At 38.3% G+C, this 19,239-nt stretch overlaps 1 protein-coding gene across 1 annotated transcript in view; it reads right to left on the reverse strand.

The window, feature by feature from the left end:
- The window catches only part of Ankrd42 (ankyrin repeat domain 42), a 38,651-nt gene that overhangs the window by 16,375 nt on the left and 3,037 nt on the right, over positions 1-19,239 (reverse strand). Inside the window, exons 3-8 of the mRNA XM_029479573.1 lie at positions 16,942-17,105; positions 12,745-12,852; positions 10,930-11,049; positions 8,084-8,219; positions 2,886-3,086; positions 1,165-1,290 (exon numbers count right to left, since the gene is read on the reverse strand). Coding sequence (XP_029335433.1) covers positions 1,165-1,290; positions 2,886-3,086; positions 8,084-8,219; positions 10,930-11,049; positions 12,745-12,852; positions 16,942-17,105 — 855 coding nt within the window. The remainder of the gene's footprint in view (positions 1-1,164; positions 1,291-2,885; positions 3,087-8,083; positions 8,220-10,929; positions 11,050-12,744; positions 12,853-16,941; positions 17,106-19,239) is intronic.

Here is a 19,239-nt window from a genome sequence, read left to right on the forward strand (position 1 = left end):
CACTGTCAACTGTCATAAATACATTGTTTTTTTTTTTTTTTTTTTGGTTTTTCGAGACAGGGTTTCTCTGTGTAGCCTTGGCTGTCCTGGAACTCACTCTGTAGACCAGGCTGGCCTCGAACTCAGAAATCCGCCTGCCTCTGCCTCCCGAGTGCTGGGATTAAAGGCGTGCGCCACCACGCCCGGCTTTCATAAATAAATTGTTAAGTCTCTATAAACACATCTTCACTTTGAATCTTAGCGACTTGTTCTCTTCCTCTTTCCCACTTACTCTCTTTATTCATCTCTCCCCTACCCAGAACCAGCTGCCAAAAATATACTACAGAATTCCCCAAAGTAAATATCCATTAGAAAAAAAAAACAGGAATATACTCTGTCTTTCCTATCCTTAATTGTGATCAAAAAATCATATTTGTGATCATGAATAATGGTGTTTGGTTTAATTAGTTTAGCCTGACATTCCCATTCTGTCTCAGGCAATACAAAGGAAGAATGGAGGATAAATAATTTCTCTAAAATAGAATATAAGAAAAAGATTCTGGGGGAAAAAAAAGAAAAAGAAAGAAAAAGATTCTGGCCTGGAGAGATGGCTCAGCCATTAAGAGCACTTGTTTTTCAAATACCAGCACCCACGTGGCAGCTCACAACTGTCTACAGCTCCACTCTCAGGGATCCCATGCCCTTTTCTAGCTGGTATGGGTAACCGGCATGCACATGGTGCATACCCACACATCCAAACACTCATATACATAAAGTGAAATAAAAACATTCCTTAAAGAAAAGGGCAGGACATGGTGGCACACACCTTTAATCCCAGCACCTAGGACAGAGGCAGAGGCATGCAGATCTCTGTGAGTTTGAGGCCAGCCTATTTTACCTGCATAGACAGGAATATACAGCAAGACCCTGTTTTCAAAATAAAATTTTTCATAAAAGGAAAGAAGAAAATAAAATTTTTAATTTATTAAAATTAAATTTTAAACATACTGTTCTAAGAGGTTCCTTACACATTTGCCATCATAAAAGGCACTTGAACTAGAATGAGACATTGTGGATTCCATATAACACTCACTGCTGTCCAGAAGGCTAGGTTTCTGATAGCTACTTTCAAGGCTGGATAACACATAAGAAATCCCACCTGAAGCTGAAGCAGGAGGCGCTCACCTTTATGCATGGGAGTCGATCCATTATCATCGCGTTCATTCAGATTGATGACCCCGTCTCCTATCAGTTTCTTAAGCATTTCTAAGTCACCCTTAAAGGCAGCCACATGACCTGGAAAGGCTAAAGCTGAATAAAAAGTCAGCATTTTAGCAAACACAAGGCTTTGTTCTTTTCCCTACCTCAAGCTGTCACATAATCCAGGTTTCACTATTATCTTAAGTAGGAAGTCACTAACGTGAGTTCATCTGATACACTGACAAATAAAAAGAATTATAAGATATCACCAAATGTGCTACACGGTCTAAAACAACAAAATACAAATTATAACTTACGAAAATTTAACATTTTTACCCTTTGAAAACAAAAAGAGTATGAATGGGAGAAAATGTTTGCAATGTACTTCTGACAGAGTTTATAAATGTTTGCAATATACATCTGACAGAGATTATTTCAAGAATATGTGCTTTTTAAAAAAAAAACTCTCAATAACTAGAAAATCCATATCTTTAAGATGTCAGATAATAAAAAGATATTTCATTAAAGAAGGAGCATGAGTGGCCAGTCTAGGAAAAGATGCTCCAGCAAACAGCACACACCCACTAAAATGACTACAATAGAACAGGGTGATGACTACAATAGAACAGGGTGATGACTACAATAGAACAGGGTGATGACTACAATAGAACAGGGTGATGACTANTGACTACAATAGAACAGGGTGATGACTACAATAGAACAGGGTGATGACTACAATAGAACAGGGTGATGACTACAATAGAACAGGGTGATGACTACCTTTGTTGACAAGGATATAGAGTACTTTGGAAAGGAATTTGAAAAGCAGCTACTTGTTGGACGTGGTGGCACATGCTTTTAATCCCAGCAATTCAGAGACAGAGCCAGGTAGATCTCTGAGTTCAAGGCCAGTCTGGTCTACAGAGGCTACAGCCAGGGCTACACAGAAAAACCCTGTTTCAAAATACCAAAATAAATAAATAAATAAATATTAAATATAAAAGAAAAAAGAAAGAGAGAGAGAGAGATCCTTAAACAGTATCTAGCCCATCACATGTTCCACTCCTAGTACTTACCAAGAGGAATAGAAACCTATGACCATGTAAACATAACAGCCACCCTAGTGGTAATTCCCAAACTGAAAGCAATGCAAATGCTCACCTCAGTTCAACTGATCATAGAAGACAATATAGCAATAAAAAGGAGTAAACAAAAAATACACAGAAGACATATCAATTCTCAAGATGAACAAATACAAAACTCTAGAAAATGCAAGCTAATCTGCCTTAACACAAAGTAGATCAGTGATTGACTAGGAACAGAACATCAGCCCAGGGATGACCCTACCAACAATGGGCTGGGCCCTCTGTCATCAATCACTAACTAAGAAAATGCCCTACAGGCTTGCCTACAGCCAGATTTTAAAAGGGGCGGTTTTTCAATTTAGGCTCCTTCCTCTCAAATGACTCTAGAGTGTGTCAAGTTGACATGAAACTAGCCAACACAGTCTCATACAGTCCGTGTCTACTACATGCTTATACTACTGTCTACATGCTTTGCCTAAAATGCTTTATAATAATCTAGATGAATATGGATAGTAACATATGATAAGTTTCAATGTAGCATTTGCCTTACAAGTACTTTGTCTTTGGATTCCATTTTATTATTACCATTCTCAATTAAAAAATGTGGGATTAATCACTCACCGTCATGATCATCTGGATGGCTTCCTTCATATTGAGCCCCCTGAATAAACTGTACAACGTTCTGTTTCAAAAACCGCTGGGCCAGGTCCAATACATTTTCTCCATTATCATTGAAGGCTTTTAAGGCTTGTGTTGCACTGTTCATTCTACTCAGTAGGAATTTCAAACAATGGAGGTGGCCTTCCATGGCTGCTAAATGAACTGTAGATAAGACAAAAGGATAGATTTAGTCCTAAAAATGACAATAAAATACCTTGAAAAGCTGGGTGTGGCAGCTCATGACTATAACACAAGAACTCCTAATGGGAGGGGCAAAAGGAATGTGAAGTTCTGGGCCATACTGAGCTACTAGGCCAGCCTGTGACTACATGGAAACATACTCTCTAAAAATTGTTTTTAAAAATAGCTTTAGGCAAGTGTCGTGGTGCACACCTTTAATCCCAGCAATCCAGAGGCAGAGGTAGGCAGATCTCTGTGAGTTCAAAGCTAGCCTGATCTATATAGTAAGTTCTAGAGCTGTATACTAGAGAGACCCTGTCTCAAAAACACTAAGAAAGAAAAGAAAAAGAAAGAGGAAAGATGAATGATATTTTCATCATTCTGCATTTGTCATCTTCTTATAATTCCTTATTTTTTATAATAAATAGGAAATTTTAAGTTAAAACTCTACATAGCCAGTCATGGAGGCACAGGACTGCAGTCCCACCATCTGAGAGGCGTAGGCAAGAGTACAATTGCAAAGTCATCACTGGCTACATAGCAAGACTCTGCCTCAAAAGGAAAAAGACTGCATACTAAGCACACATTAGCAAATTCACTATTTGCACACTAAATCCTTGAAAGTAAAATAGCAAAATGCATTTTTTTTCTTTTTTTTTTTTTTTTTTTTGGTTTTTCAAGACAGGGTTTCTCTGTGTAGCTCTGGCTGTCCTGAAACTCACTCTGTAGACCAGGCTGGCCTTGAACTCAGAAATCCACCTGCCTCTGCCTCCCAAGTGTTGGGATTAAAGGTGTGCGCCACCATGCCCAGGAAACAAACAAACAAGAATGGGATGAACAGACAAAAAAAAACTTCAAAGAACCCTTAAAAGTATGAGACCAGACTGAAAGGCAGCCAGAAGCCAGAACTTTGGGGTGGAGTGGGAATATTAAGAAAAAGTCCAAATGGGCAATCTGTGTGTGATTAAAGGAAAGCAAAGTGGTCCTTAAGTCCAGAGGCTAGTTTGCTAGCACATACTATTCCATGCTGGGCCATTCTGTAGTCCTACCAAAAGGTTCCCCCTGAAAATAACCCTGCTAATGGCTTGTTCATCACATATGCTTGCAGACCTCACAGATTTCTAGCTTAATATAACAAAACAAAGCTCTTCCCTCAAATTGTCCTGACATCATCCTCCGCATCTTAACTACTAGGAAACTGTCTCCTTCCTATGCTGTCCAAGTTTGATTACCTCTGTCCTTCCCCACATGACTACATCAGAAACTCCTAGGTCTCCCTCAGAATATACATGAATGAATTCCGTCCCGTCTCCTCACTTCTTCCATTCTACACCACCATAAATAGCAGAAACCAACAGTAGTTAAACCCTGCGCTTCTGTTTTCCTTTCCCCGGGCATTGGAGATTAAACGCAGGGCCCTGAGCATGCCAGGCAGCCAAAATGATCCTATAAAGGCAGCGGTTCTCAGCCTTCCTAATGCTGCAACCCTTTAATACAGCTCCTCATGTTCTAGTGACCCCCAACCATAAACATTATTTTTGTTTATACTTCATAACTGGAATGTTGCTACTATTATGAATTGTAATGTAATGGAGATAGAGGTGCTAAGAGGGTCTTGACCCACAGGTTGAAAATCACAGGCTAAGGCATAAGTCTGCTCAGGTCACGTGTGTTCAAACCCTCTTACTTGCTCTTGGTCCATCTGCAACTTCATCATCTGTTATGCTGTCCCAGTCACACTTATTTGTTGCTATGCCAACCACAGCAGCACATGCCTTGTCACCTCTTTCTCAACTAGCCACAAGGCAGTTCCTTTGGTCTCTACCAACTATCACTTTCTCAATAAAGGATTTCCTGACCATGACACTCTGTTAAATTGTATTCCTCTACTATCCTATTCTGTCCTTTGCTATATTTATCGGAACATGTATCCCTGTATAACTTTGTATGTTTGGATCATTCACTTTGATGAGTATCTCTTTCCACTTACTACTACATGAAAACAAAGACATTGTACTTTCTGCTTAGTTACCTCTAACACATAGACACACGGGTGATATTCAATAACTATATACCAAATTAGTGTCCTGAGAGGGCTCTCAGAGCACATACTCATGATATGTGATGTGTCTCTCTAGACATCTCTCTTTTTCCTTTCATGCTTAAATCACTATTAAAAGACTTTTATTAAACCCCAAATCTGCTTCACAAAAAGTTTTTAGGAGTGTCTCTAGTCACTCAGGGATTTTCATTCCCTATATTATATGATTGTAACAGGTATACATATTTAAAAACCAAGTTTGATCTTTTTAATGAGAAAACAGCAAAAAAAAAATCCCAACAAAATATGATCAGACATACTTGAAAGAAAACTCACTGTGACCTTGTATAGCACATAAAAAAGTTAATTCTGAGTAGGTTAAAGATATAAACATAAATGTAAAATAGTGAATTTCTCAAAGATAAAGAAATGTATCTATGATCACAGAAAATGGAAGCATTTTTGAATCAAATATAAAAAGTACCAACCACAATGAGAAGATATTATTAAACTGAACTACATTAAAAGTAAACTTGTATTAAATAAAAGATGTCTCCAGAGTAAAACAGCAGTCTATAGAATGGAAGAGGTATGTGCAATGTATGTAGTTCAAGGCTTGCATCTAAACTCTATGAAGAACCAGAATATAGGAAGGATGTCTGAACTGGTATATCACAACAGAAACTAACAAGTAGCCATTCAACATAAAGATATAAAACGAAGTGCCCTAGCAGTAGCCATGAGCAAGAATACAAATTAAAACCAGCAAGAGACCCAATAACTCAACAAAATTACTAAACATAAAACACTAGTTACTGGGTTAATAAAATGGGAGCTACTCCAGCGGTTTCCTCCAGAGTCTCAAATTACCTTCTGCATGAGTTTTAGTTAGCACTAAAACAACGGATTTCACTATGATATCTTCATAGTATTATTGTAAACTGCTGATAACCATTCTTCCATTTCCCTTTCTTGTTGTCCCAATCCCCACAATCCCCAAACAGTCGTCCTTGTGCCTTCTGATTTCATATCTTAATATATATTGCCTTAATCATACGTTTAAAATTATATTTCTATCTGCATTTTTATGATTTAAAACCTCCTTTGTATGTGTGCATGTCTCTGTGTACATTTGTCCATCTGGAGTTCAGGCAGTTGTGAGCTGTACAACACGGGTGCTGAGATATAAACTAATGTCTGCTGTAAGAGCAGAAGTGCTCTCAACTGCTGAGTCATGTCTCCAGCCCCTCTGTGTTTATACTGCATTTACATATTTAGTACCATAGACACATAAATCTAAATTCTGCATAAGAGAGAAATTCCTGTAGATCCCAGACTGGCCTTGATCTCACTATTCAGCCCATGGAGTTTTCCAACACTTACGCCTCCCTTACCTTTCAAGTGCTGTAACTGGAAGCACACACCACCACACCCGGCTGCATGGGAAACCCTTAAATACACTATGAAGTAAAATTGGTACACCTACTTTGGAAAAGACAAGCCCGTCACTTGGAGTAATAATATATTATTTTATTCCATGCAGTTCAAAACTAGGGGGGACTGATTTATAAGCCAAAAGTCAGAGATTAATTATGGAAGGCAGAAGGTAACAGGAAAGGGAATGTGAAACAAGTTTCTGGGTGCAAGCAATAGATATTAGTTAAGCTTGATGGTTCCAGAGATGCATTCGTGTATGAAAGTGCAGAGCATATGCATATAACTGAGTACTTTTCCATACGTACATTATACTTTAAATATGTGGTGGGGGTAGAATGTAACTCAGTGATAGATATCACATCTAGGCTCTAAACTCAATCTCAAGCAACACACATACTCACACATGAACACACATACACACACACACACACACACACAGAGAGAGAGAGAATCCAACAAAAGAATAAGTTTAAAAAGGATTAGAGCAAAGTATAATTACTCTCATATATTTAAAAAATACATTCATACCAACCAACAAATCTGCACAAAAAGAATGCTAAACATATACTTCAGAAAGAAGGCCAGCTGTCCCATATAGTAGTTAGTGCAAAGGTACAGAAGACAGACAAGAGTCAGAGGGAGACTACAGTATCCAGAATACCAAGAATCTACAGGGATCCAGAGAGATTCTAAACAGCAAAGGAACTGGATCAGACTCATCCACATTATTTGCCTAAATTTTCCCCTCATAGAAGTGCGTAATTCAAGGTTATTTTTTCAAGTCATATGATGTGGTGTGCATGTGTGTGTGTATACAATTAAGTACAAGTGACTTCACAGAGTCCAGAAGAGAGTATCAGATCCCCTGGAGTTAGAGTTACAGGCAGTTGTAAACCAACTAATATAAGTCCTGGGAATTAAACTAAGATCCTCTGGAAGAGCCAAAAAAAAAAAAAAAAAGAAGCCATCTCTCCAGCCTTCAAGAATCCAATCTTACTATGATTGATCTGTCTTTTGCATTTCAATACTTTATATACAAGGTACATTACTTACAAATTACGTGGCAACTAGCCAGTTTATTTCAAATTAAACTGAAACTGCAATAACAAACAAGCTCATACACACGTGTGCTCTAGATACCTAAACAGTAATATAGTTGCCTGTGTCTCAGAGAAGTAGGAATCAAAAACTGGGGATGCTGGCCCGTACCCAGGCACCTAATTTACCTGTATATATAAGCCCTCAGCTGACTCTCACAAGAATACTGAGGAAGGAGGAAGAGGCAGACGCAAAAGAAAAGGAGAAACCAGTTTTTTCTCACGAAAAAATTCATTAAGGGTATATAACATGTGCGTGATAGTAAACAGCTCACATCAGCTTATCTGCTATTTTAGCTCTGTGAAGAAATTACAGAATGGTGGGAGAGTTATATTTCTTAAATATGCTCAAGCATTTAAATATTTTATCAATGAAAACTACAATATTTGCTTTAGTTCAATACCCGGGAGGTTTCCATTGTAGTCCACGTCTTCGATGCCACATCCCCATTTGACAAGAAGTTGCAAGCAACCAAGCCGCCCATGAAAAGATGCATAATGTACAGGTTTCCACTCTCTCTTGTCAGTCACGCTGGGATCCTACAGGTAAAATTCACTCAGTTTCAAAATGGACTCAGTTTCCTGCCATTTGTAAGGAAAATGGTAAATCTAGACAATTCTGCAATTGGAAATTAAAGCTTTAGAAGCTTAAATGTATGGCAATCTTAAAATTATACAGCAGAGATTTAATATACTAAAAAATTTGCCACACCCATTGATCTGAACACATGAACAATGAAGTTTTCAGTGAATTGTTATAAAACAGTCTTTTAAAAAGAAAATTACTTCAGGACCTGTTGGTGCATGCTTTTAATCCCAGCATTCAGGAGGCAGAGGCAGGCAGGTGGACCAAGTCAGTCTGAGTTCAAAGTCAGTCTGGTCTACAAAGAGTTCCAGGACAGCCAGGGCTATACAGAGAAATACCGTCTCAAAAATCCAAACCAAAACTTAAAGAAAAAAATGACATGATCATTTCATTAGATGCTGAAAAATCCTTTGACAAAATCCAACACCCCTTCATGTTAAAAGTCTTGAAAAGATCAGGAATTCAAGGCACATAGTTAAACTTAATAAAGGCAATTTACAGCAAACCAACAACCAACATCAAATTAAATGGAGAGAAACTTGACTCAATCCCACAAAAATCAGGGACTAGACAAGGCTGCCCACATTCTATTTATTCAATATAGTACTAGAAGTTCTAGCCAGAGCTATTAGACAACAAAAGAAGATCAAAGGGATACAAATTGGAAAGGAAGAAGTGAGGATATCACTATTTGAAGATGATAAAATAGTATATTAACTAAAAAAAAAATGTAGCCTTCCTCTGCTGAAAGGATAAATGGGCTGAGAAAGAAATTAGGGAAACAAAATCCTTCACAATAGTTACAAATAATATAAACTATCTTGGTGTGACTCTAACCAAGCAAGTGAAAGATATGTATGACAAGAACTTCAAGTCTATAAAGAAAGAAATCAAAGAAGATCTCAGAAGATGCAAAGATCTCCCGTGCTCATGCATTGGCAGGATTAATATAGTAAAAATGGCTATCCTACCGAAAGCAATCTACAGATTCAATGCACCCCTTCAAAATTCCAACTCAATTCTTCATAGAGATAAACAGAGCAATTCTCAACATCATCTGGAATAACAAAAAACCCAGGAGGGCAAAAACAATGTTTCAACAATAAAAGAACTTCTGGGGGAATCACCATGCCTGACCTCAAGCTGTACTGCAGAGCAATTGTGATTTAAAAAAAAACAACAACAACAACAACTGCATGTTACTGGTACAGCAACAGACAGGTAGATCAATGGAATAGAATTGAAGACCCAGAAATGAACCCACACACCTATGGTCACTTGATCTTTGACAAAGCCAAAACCATACAGTGGAAAAAAGATAGTATTTTCAACAAATGGTGTTGGTCTAACTAGAGAGCTGCATGTAGAAGAATGTGAATTGATCCATTTTTATCTCCTTGTACAAAGATCAAGTCTAAGTAGATCAAGGACCTCCACATAAAACCACATACACTGTATCTAATAGAAGAGAAAGTGGGAAAGAGCCTTGTACACATTGGCACGGGGGAAAACGTCCTGAACAGAACACCAATGGCTCAGACTCTAAGATCAACAATTGACCATTCAGACCTCATAAAACTGAAAAGCTTCTGTAAGGCAAAGGACACTGTCAATAGGACAAAACAGCAACCAACAGATTGGGAAAAGATCTTTCCCAACCCTACATCCGATAGAGGGCTAATATCCAAAATATACAAAGAACTCAGGAATACTCCAGAAAACCAAATAACCCAATTTTAAAATGGGGTATGGAGCTAAACAAAGAATTCTCAACTGAAGAATCTCAAATGGATGACAAGCACCTAAAGAAATGTTCATCCTTAGTCATCAGGGAAACGCAAATCAAAACAACCCTAAGATTCCACCTTACACCAATCAGAGTTGCTAAGATCAAAAACTCAGATGCTGGCAAGGATGTGGACAAAGAGGAACACTCCTACATTGCTGGTGGGATTGCAAGCTGGTACAACCACTTTGGAAATATTTCTGGTGGTTCCTCAGAAAATTGGAAATAGTTCTACCTGAAGATTCAGCAATACCACTACTGGGCTTATACCCAAAAGATGCTCCAACATATAACACGGACACATGCTCCACTGTGTTCATAGATTCCAGAAGCTGGAAACAACCCAGATGTCCCTCAATGGAAGAATGGATAAAGAAAATGTGGTATATTTACACAGTCAAATACTACTCAGCTATTAAAAACTACTTCACGGGCTGGCATCAGCAACATCAGAGCATAACTGGGAAGACTCTAAAGCTTTTAAACAAATATTCACCAGGTAATTATGTCTTTATGAATTTGTGAGTGTCTGCAGGATGCTTTAAAAAACTTTATTTCAGACACCAGTTTAGGAAGCTATTTATAACTCCAGAATTTAACTTGTTTATTTTAATGTTTGCTTATTTTTAAATTTATTAATCTTCATGAAGCCAAACACAGAACCTCTGAAATTATTATTTTCTGTCATTGTGGGGAGAAGCAAGGGGAGATTTTTCTCCATTGCTGCATCCATGTTTAAAGGTGGGAAAGTCATAGGGAAAAATGACTTCCCCAAAGTCACAGGAAGGACTCTGAAGGTCGGAAGAGATAAGCAAAGTACCAAAGGCCAGTCCATCGGCATGATCACACATTACGACTAATTAAGAGGGGGCCCTCACCACTCCACTTCGCAGCATTATTTGTAAAGAAAAAGAGTGTCCGTGAGTGGCAGCAAGGTGTAGTGGGGTGCATCCACGATCATCTTGAGTTGCTAGGTTGGCTCCATTGATTATAAGAGCCTAGAAACAGAGAAATGGAAAAAGTGTGTATGAATATAGATGGTAAACTATGAATGTAGACACAGGCAAAATATGATATATTCCTTAGGTAATTTCTATAAAGAATTTTCAAGTCTTCTATAACACTGCCTGTGGGACCTTAATTGGCTAGCTGAGTTCCAAGTCAATGGTCTAAGATGTTTTCATCCAAATGAGTAACTAAGCCAATTTCCATACAGGTCATAAACTATAGGATGTATTACCATAATCCAGCAACCATACACTTCTTAGTATTTAGGAAAATACCTAATAAAATTGAAACCATGTTCAATGAGAATATAAGATGACTATTTATCAGCTTTATCCATTTGTCAGGATTGGAAACAAACAGAGCATAAGTAGGTAATGATAACAAACATTCAGACAATAAAATAGTGAGCACTGAAAGAAATTAGTGATCATTAGGTATATTGGTGCCTATAATCCCAGAACTTTGAATCCTAAAGCAGGAGGATCACAAGTTCAAGCCCAGCCTGGGCTATACAGCAAGAGATCATCACTAAAATAAATAAGCCAAGCATGGTATCATTTTAATTTGTTCAAATGCACAGTACATACAATACCAAGAGTGAACCCCAGGGTGAACTCTGATGTCAGGTGAATGTGCAGCCCCCTCCAGAGATTCACTGGCTGGAAAATTAATCTGGCAATTCAAATCTATGTATCTTCTGCCCAGTTTTGCTGAACCTACAACAGCTCTAAAAATTAAAATCTATTTTAACAAATGATCTTTTAGGGATTTTTTTTTCATTTGGTATCAAGGATGGGAACAAGAACCTTTCCATGCTAGCCCTGCGCTGTACCGTGCAGCTTCCCCGGCTCCTTCCTAGTCAGTTCTTTTTCCTCACTCAGAATTTCCTTTTTTAACTAGCCTTTATTAACCAGTACCTTAGCAAAGGATTACTCCTACACCAAGGGTTTTTAAAAAAATAATCTCCATGACTGTGTTTGATCTAACCAGCCAATAACAGTCATAAATAATATACTGAGTACTTACTGTGTCTTAAGCGTCATAAGGTGGTAATAATAACTAATGAAAAATGAGAATAATAACAACCACCATCATCATGTTACCAACCTAGGGAATCAGGGCATTTGTAGGGATAGATCAACAAGACATTGATAAAAAGCAAGCACATAGCACAGTACCAAAATAAGCAATAAAAGAATTCTAAGAGGGAAGATATGACTGTGGAGCAGAAAATGAAAATCAAGGCGCTGGGAGTGACGTGAGCTAATGCTTATTTGGGGAGAACGATGGCAACAGGACAATGGCAATGCGTATCGGAGCGGCTTCACTTGATTCAGTTCCCCCTACAGTCACTACTGTATTTTCTCTTTGTGCTCATTGCCTACCTTCTCGAGTTAATGCTCATCACCTTGAGAGCTAAGATGTGAACACTTACATTGCACAACACAAACATTTGCACCACAGTAACAAACTACAAAGAAGATTATCCAGACATGACTATGACGTCACTCAAAACAACCCAATTACTTCAGTGATTAATTATCCACATCATTTATGTGGATAGCTGCTATCTGTCAATCCTTCTTTACAGCATAGAAATGGATCAAGAGTTGGATGACATAGAATAATGGCAATATCCCAACAGAGGTATGGTGAAGTAACTGAACAGGCACCGAAATCCTTACCTGTAAGCAGGCATCCTGACCCCGGATTGCAGCTATGTGAGCTGCTGTCCATCCCCTTGTAGTTGTCTGTGTGGCATCAGCACCACTCCAGAGTAGCCAGTGAAGGCACTAAAAGAATAATAAACCAGATGCTTTTAGTATTTTTATAGCTTTTAGATTTAGCCTGTTATGAGATTTCCACTGTGGCATGAGAAACAACAGACCACTGTAAGCCCAGTGGGAGAAAATCAAGGGCACAAACACAGTGGCATAGCAAGCAACATTTGGCTTCACTGTTGGGTAAGTAAGAAAAAATAATGAGAACGATAGCAAACTGGAAGCCACATTCCTTGTCTGCCAGGTACACTTGATACTAAATTACTGGCATCCCTTGCTATGAGTGAAATAAATGCTAGTCCAATAAATATACCACTTAGCTAATAGTGTTCATGCCAAACAGAACCAATCTGTAAGCCAAGTTCCCTCAAGAGCTGCCAGCTCACAATTCCTATTACCTGGTTTTAGTCTTCTCTTTAAGCGCTAGAAAGGAAGCTCAGCAGTTAAGAGTACTTGCTGCTCCTCCTGGAGACAGCAGTCCAGTTCCCAGCACCAAGGTCAAGTAGCTCTCAACCACCTCTAACTCTAGCTCCAGGGGAATCCAACACCCTCTCTGGCCTGGGTCACAACCTGCATGCACAGGCACACACACATGGACACATACATACACACACACACACACACACACACACACACACACACAGTAACAAACCCAATTAAAAATATAACAAATCATTTTCTTTTCTTTTTTTTCTTTTTTTAGAGTTTCAGTCTTGCAATGCTGTCCCAGATGGCCTTGAATCATGGATTGAAATAATTCCCTGCCTCGTCCTTCTTGAGTAGCTGGGAATGCATAGCTACTACTTAAATGCCAAACTTCTACTACAAATCTTCAAATGAATCCAGAAACATCTGTATCAAAGCATATGCTGTTACTGAGATGGTATCTTTAAAATGTATATAACAGAGCTTTTTAAAAAGAAGAAACAGCCAATGAATAAAACATAAGCATTTAAACCAACCCAAACCTCACGGTAATGCCGCACCTGGAGGTCTGTGCTGCAGAAGGTGTTACTATAGTTCAGTGCTGAACTTTGCAGGTTCTACCTCTAAGAAGCATCTTTCTTTTTAAAAGAACTGACTATCTTTGACTCAGTTTCACATCACAACCTATAATTTGTTTAAAGGCTTACCTTTAGGCATCACTTGTCTGCCACCAAAATTAATGACCAACAAACATTTTTTTCTTATGTTTTAAATGTTTAAGTAAGCATGGATGCTGTAGACACTACTCTCTTTTTTTTTATAAGTCTTTTTATTGTATATATTCATTATTTTGTCTTCACAGTTCACACACATCACATGGAAGTAAAAGGACAAATTATGATAGCTAGCCATTTCTTTCCATTATGTAGGTTCCAGGGACTGAACTCAAATCGTCAGATTTGGCAACAGGCACCTTTACCTGCTGAGCCCTCTTACTGGTCCCATTTCTTTTTTTAAAGAGCTCTACCTCCCTCACTATCACAAGTCATTCATTTATTCAATAAACATTTCTAGAGACACTACTATGTGTTAGACTTGTTTAGCTCAGGGAGATTAAAGCCATAATAAACACCCATGTGCTGCTTTAGCCTTTCTTTTGAATAAGTATGTAACAAAGCTGCTATTACATAGAACTAATGTCTGGTTTACATTATAACAAAGTACTCAAATGTCTGCTAGAGTATCTATTTTATTTTACCTTTTACCAGCAATGCATGAGTCTCTACATTCTTGGCCATGGTACTGCCATGTTAGGAACTGTTTTATTCTTGTTTGGACTATTCTTCCGCATATGTAGTTTCTCGGTGTAATCTTAATTTGCATTTCTCTAGTAGCTAATGATGTTGAACTCACAAGACTCAATTGCCATCAATCAACACATTCTGAGAAAACACTGACATTTGCCCATGTGTGCATTTTTTTTTTTTTAAAGTTGAGTTTTAAGTGTTCCTTATTTAAATTGGTTGTGATTTTCAGTCAAGTATATGATTTACAAAGATCTTATCCTGGGTTTTTTTTTGGGGGGGGGTTGTTTTGTTTTGTTTTTTCAAGACAGGGTTTCTCTGTGTAGCTCTGGCTGTCCTGGAACTCACTCTGTAGACCAGGCTGGCCTCGAACTCAGAAATCCACCTGCCTCTGCCTCCCAAGTGCTGGGGTTAAAGGCGTGCGCCACCACTGCCCGGCTTATCCTGTTTCTAATATAAGTCTTACAAGTTTTAAATATAGTTATGATATATTTTGGATAAATTTTATGTGGAACCTGGTATGGGTTGAGATTGACACTCATTTCACATGAATGTCCAACTGGGACAACTAATAAAAGTGTTATTTGCTCTCCATTAAATCATATTTGCCTTTGTTAAAAAAAAATCATTCAATCAATCAATCAATAAATAATGTCTCAGCAGGTAAGGGCATTGGCTGCTCTGGGGATCTGGTGTTAGATTCCCCAGTACCCACATGATCGCTTACAACTGTCTATAACTCCAGTCCCAGAGGATTTGACACCTTCTTGATCTACAAAGGGAGTTCCAGAAAAGCCAGGGCTATACAGTGAGACCCTGTCTAAAATGTAAATAAATAAAATAATTTTTTTAAAACTTTAAAGATTAACTGAAGGTAACCAATGACGCTGAATGGGTACCAGGAAAGAGAATAAATCTGCAAGGTATCTTGTTTGAATATGGCAGAATAGAGTCAGATTTGGGGGGGATGCATTTTTGTTGTTTGTTTCATTGTTTTTGTTTTGTTTTGTTGCTTCTTCCTAAAATCAGCCAGAAAGTAGAAGGAGGAAAGAAGGAATAAAGGAAAAAAGAGAGATAAAATTCTACTGTTGATGACCTAGTGACAACTCAAACACAAAGCATGAGAAATCTGCCAGAATGCAGATTTTTGATACAGAAGGAAACAGAGACCACCACCCACCTACAGTTACACGCTCACAGAGCACAACAAGATATATTTCTCCGTCACAAGATGGATCCACTGACACATCAAAGTCAAAATTCCTGGCCACTTCAACTGAGGCCCACATTGGCACAGGGAGATTATCTGATCCAGATCTGCTTGCATGAAGCAGAGTAGACAAAAATAAAGAACAAATCGTCCAGTCATGTTCACAGTCAAAAGTATGTGTATATTTGTTAGGAATAGAGAAGACAGTCTTGTGACTAAACCCACTATAATCTATAGGCAAATGAAAGATAACAGCTAATGTAAGCATACAACTTTAAACATACGAAATTCCAGCACCCTTCTTCCCCCCAAATAAGACCTGTATAGCACATTCACTAAGCACTGTTTGTGTAAACTAAAAATCGGAACCAACCAAGTAGTATGGAAAAATGAGTAAGTTCTATTATTCTAAGAATAAACTAAGAATAAGCCTGAAACAATGGACTAAAGTACATATATAAAACCACATGACTTAAACTCAAAAGCATATTGTTGAACAAATGAAACATGGAGATGTTACACATAGAATGTGCTATCTGTGCAATATCAGTCAAAAGAATTATGTAACAATGTGCAATAACTGCTTAAAACATAAGTGAGTCTAATTAATATTAGCTTCTTTGCTTGTCTTTAGAACCTAGTCACCATATTGTAAAGAAGCACAAACTAACCCACAGCAGAGAGAACTTACCAAAACATCTATGTGGAAATAAAGAACTCCGTCTATATCCAGCATCAACCACCAGATATCTGAGTAAACGAGGCTTCAGGAAAGCCTGGCCTTGCCACACTATTTTTGTCCAGTACTGGAGAGTGAATTTGGGTTCTCATAGTACACCAGGTAGGTGCGCTACCACTGAGCTATATCTCCAGCTGTCGCCTTTGAATCTTCTGACCAGAACCTCAGACACTAAGGAGCAAAGGCAAGCTGTCCCTGCAGTTCAGTTTCTTAGCTCACTCATAAGCACTGAAAGCAGTCAGTCACTTTACAACACTAAGCTTTGGGATAATTTGCTAGACAGCCCTACTAAAGAGCACTCACATAACAGATTAAAACAGAAAAGATTATTTTGAGTGCCAAGCGTGAAGTCTTATCCCTGTACATTAAATTTATAAAAGTATAATCAACAACTTAGTTTAATAGTAGTTATGGATTTTTACCTCTAAACTTCCAGAATGTGCTGCCCAGTGTAAAGGAGTAAACTGATGGAGAGCATCCACTTCATTAAGGTTGGCGCCACGCTCCACTATGTCTGAAAGCTGCTTGACATCTCCAGCCCGTACTGCGTCATGTATGCTACTGAAATGTACCTTCTTCCTGGAACCTATTGAAAAGTCAAATTTCTTCAACTATATTACAGAACTGTAAAAAATGGACTACAGCAGGGAACCAGAGAAAGCAAATCACTTTAGTTTTCTGAATAATTGACTGCAAAATTTAGAGTAGTTTAAGACAAAGAACAAATCACACAAATAACAGAAAAGTTTATGTGTATATATGCTGAAGATAGACAGTTTTGTGATTAGGAAAAGACAGTAACTAATATAAGCATACAACATTAAAACATGAGAAATTCCAGCTGCCTGGTATATATTCCCAAGAATAAAATTTGTATAAAATATTCACTAAATACTGTTCATATAAACTACTGAAACCAACTAAGTATATCTTAATCATACTTTAAGTTCTAGTTCTGAGATGCACAGGATGAACATTGTTCCACTATTCCTACTACAAGAGATCTGAATATATCAAATATTAACACTCACCAGCCATGGTGATATATGCCTTTAATCCCAATACTTGGAAGACAGAGACAGGCAGATGACTATAAGCTTGAGGCCTCTTTGGTCTATATACTGAGTTCTATACTATATAGTTCTAAACCAGCCAAGGCTACATAGTAAGACCCTGTCTCAAAAAAGGAAGGAAGGAAGGAAGGAAGGAAGGAAGGAAGGAAGGAAGGAAGGAAGGAAGGAAGGAAGGAAGGAAGGAAAAGAAGGAAAGAGAGGAAAGAAAGAAGAAGAAGAGAAAAGGAAAAAGAAAAGGAAAGGGGGGCTGGAGAGATGGCTCAGTGGTTAAGAGCACTGGCTGCTCTTGTAGAGAGCAAAGGTTCAATTCCCAGCACCCACATGGTGGCTCACAGCCATCAGTAATTCCAGTTCCATGGGATCCTCTGGCTTTCATGGGCACCAGGTGTGCATGTGGTTCATTTACACACATGTGAGGCAAACACTCATACATATAAAATGAAATAAAGTAGAAGGAGGAGGAGGAAGAGAGGGAGAGGGAGAAAATGAGGGAGAAGAGGAAGAAAAGAAAGAAATACATTAAATTTTCTTGGTTCTACCAGACAACTAAAGTCTCAGGTCAAACTGACATCCTAAATCTAGAGAGACAAGCATATACAGAGAAATACAGTTGAGTTCAGTTTACAAATACTGCTGAAAGTCAGAAACTACTAGAAGTGATAGTTTGAATGACTTGCCCAGGCTGTGTCATAGTTAGGGTCCCTATTACTGTGATGAAACACCATAAGCAAAAGCAGCTTGGAGAAGAAACGTGGAAGCTGCAAGAAGCTTGGAGGTTTATTTCTGCTTACCTGTCCCAATCACAATCCAACATGAAGAGAGAGTCCCTCTTAGACAAAAAGGAAGCCAAGATACAAAGAATTGGTATCCAAACAGGTACACAACAGAACCAAGGATGAGTTAGGGAAGAGCAAGTACATTGTCCTGCCTATGGGTACTATGGCATGCAACTAAGGTTAAAAAGTCTAAAGGGTAAAGCTAAAAAGTCTAAAGCTTTTGGAGAGGGAATTTCAATAGAGTTATCCTTTCCTGTATGGTGTATGTTAGTATGCCTTTGTGCTACCACAGCAGTTACATGGTTCTTGCTATGGTACTGAGACATGCAACTAAGGCTGAACCATCAGGATTAGCAGTGTCTGTGGGAGGAATCTCAGGACTTTGGCCTTTGTCTACACAGTATGGGTTGCCAAGCCTGCTTGATGAGGAACATAGAAATGCTCTAAAAACAGTTAAAAGTTTACAGGAAAATTTGCAAGTCCTTGAATTTAAAACACAAGGGTCAAGATTGTCAGGAAGCACAGCAGAGGTTGCCTGGGCTCTGTTGCGTGTAGTTAGAAATGCATCTTGAGGGCTGGAGAGATGGCTCAGCAGTTAAAAGCACTGACTAGATTCTGCTAACGATCCTGAGTTCAATTCCCAGCAACCACATGGTGGCTCACAACCATCTGTAACGGGATCCGATGCACTCTTCTAGTGTGTGTCTGAAGACAGCTGCAGTATACTTATATCAATAAAAAACAAATAAATCTTTGAAAAAGGAAGAAAGAAAAGAGAGAAAAAAGGAAGGAAGGAAGGAAGGAAGGAAGGAAAAGAAAGAAGAAAGAAAGAAAGAAAGAAAGAAAGAAAGAAAGAAAGGAAGGAAGGAAG

The sequence above is a fragment of the Mus caroli genome, chromosome 7 (genome assembly GCF_900094665.2).
Source record: "Mus caroli chromosome 7, CAROLI_EIJ_v1.1, whole genome shotgun sequence".
In the NCBI taxonomy this organism is placed as follows: domain Eukaryota; kingdom Metazoa; phylum Chordata; class Mammalia; order Rodentia; family Muridae; genus Mus; species Mus caroli.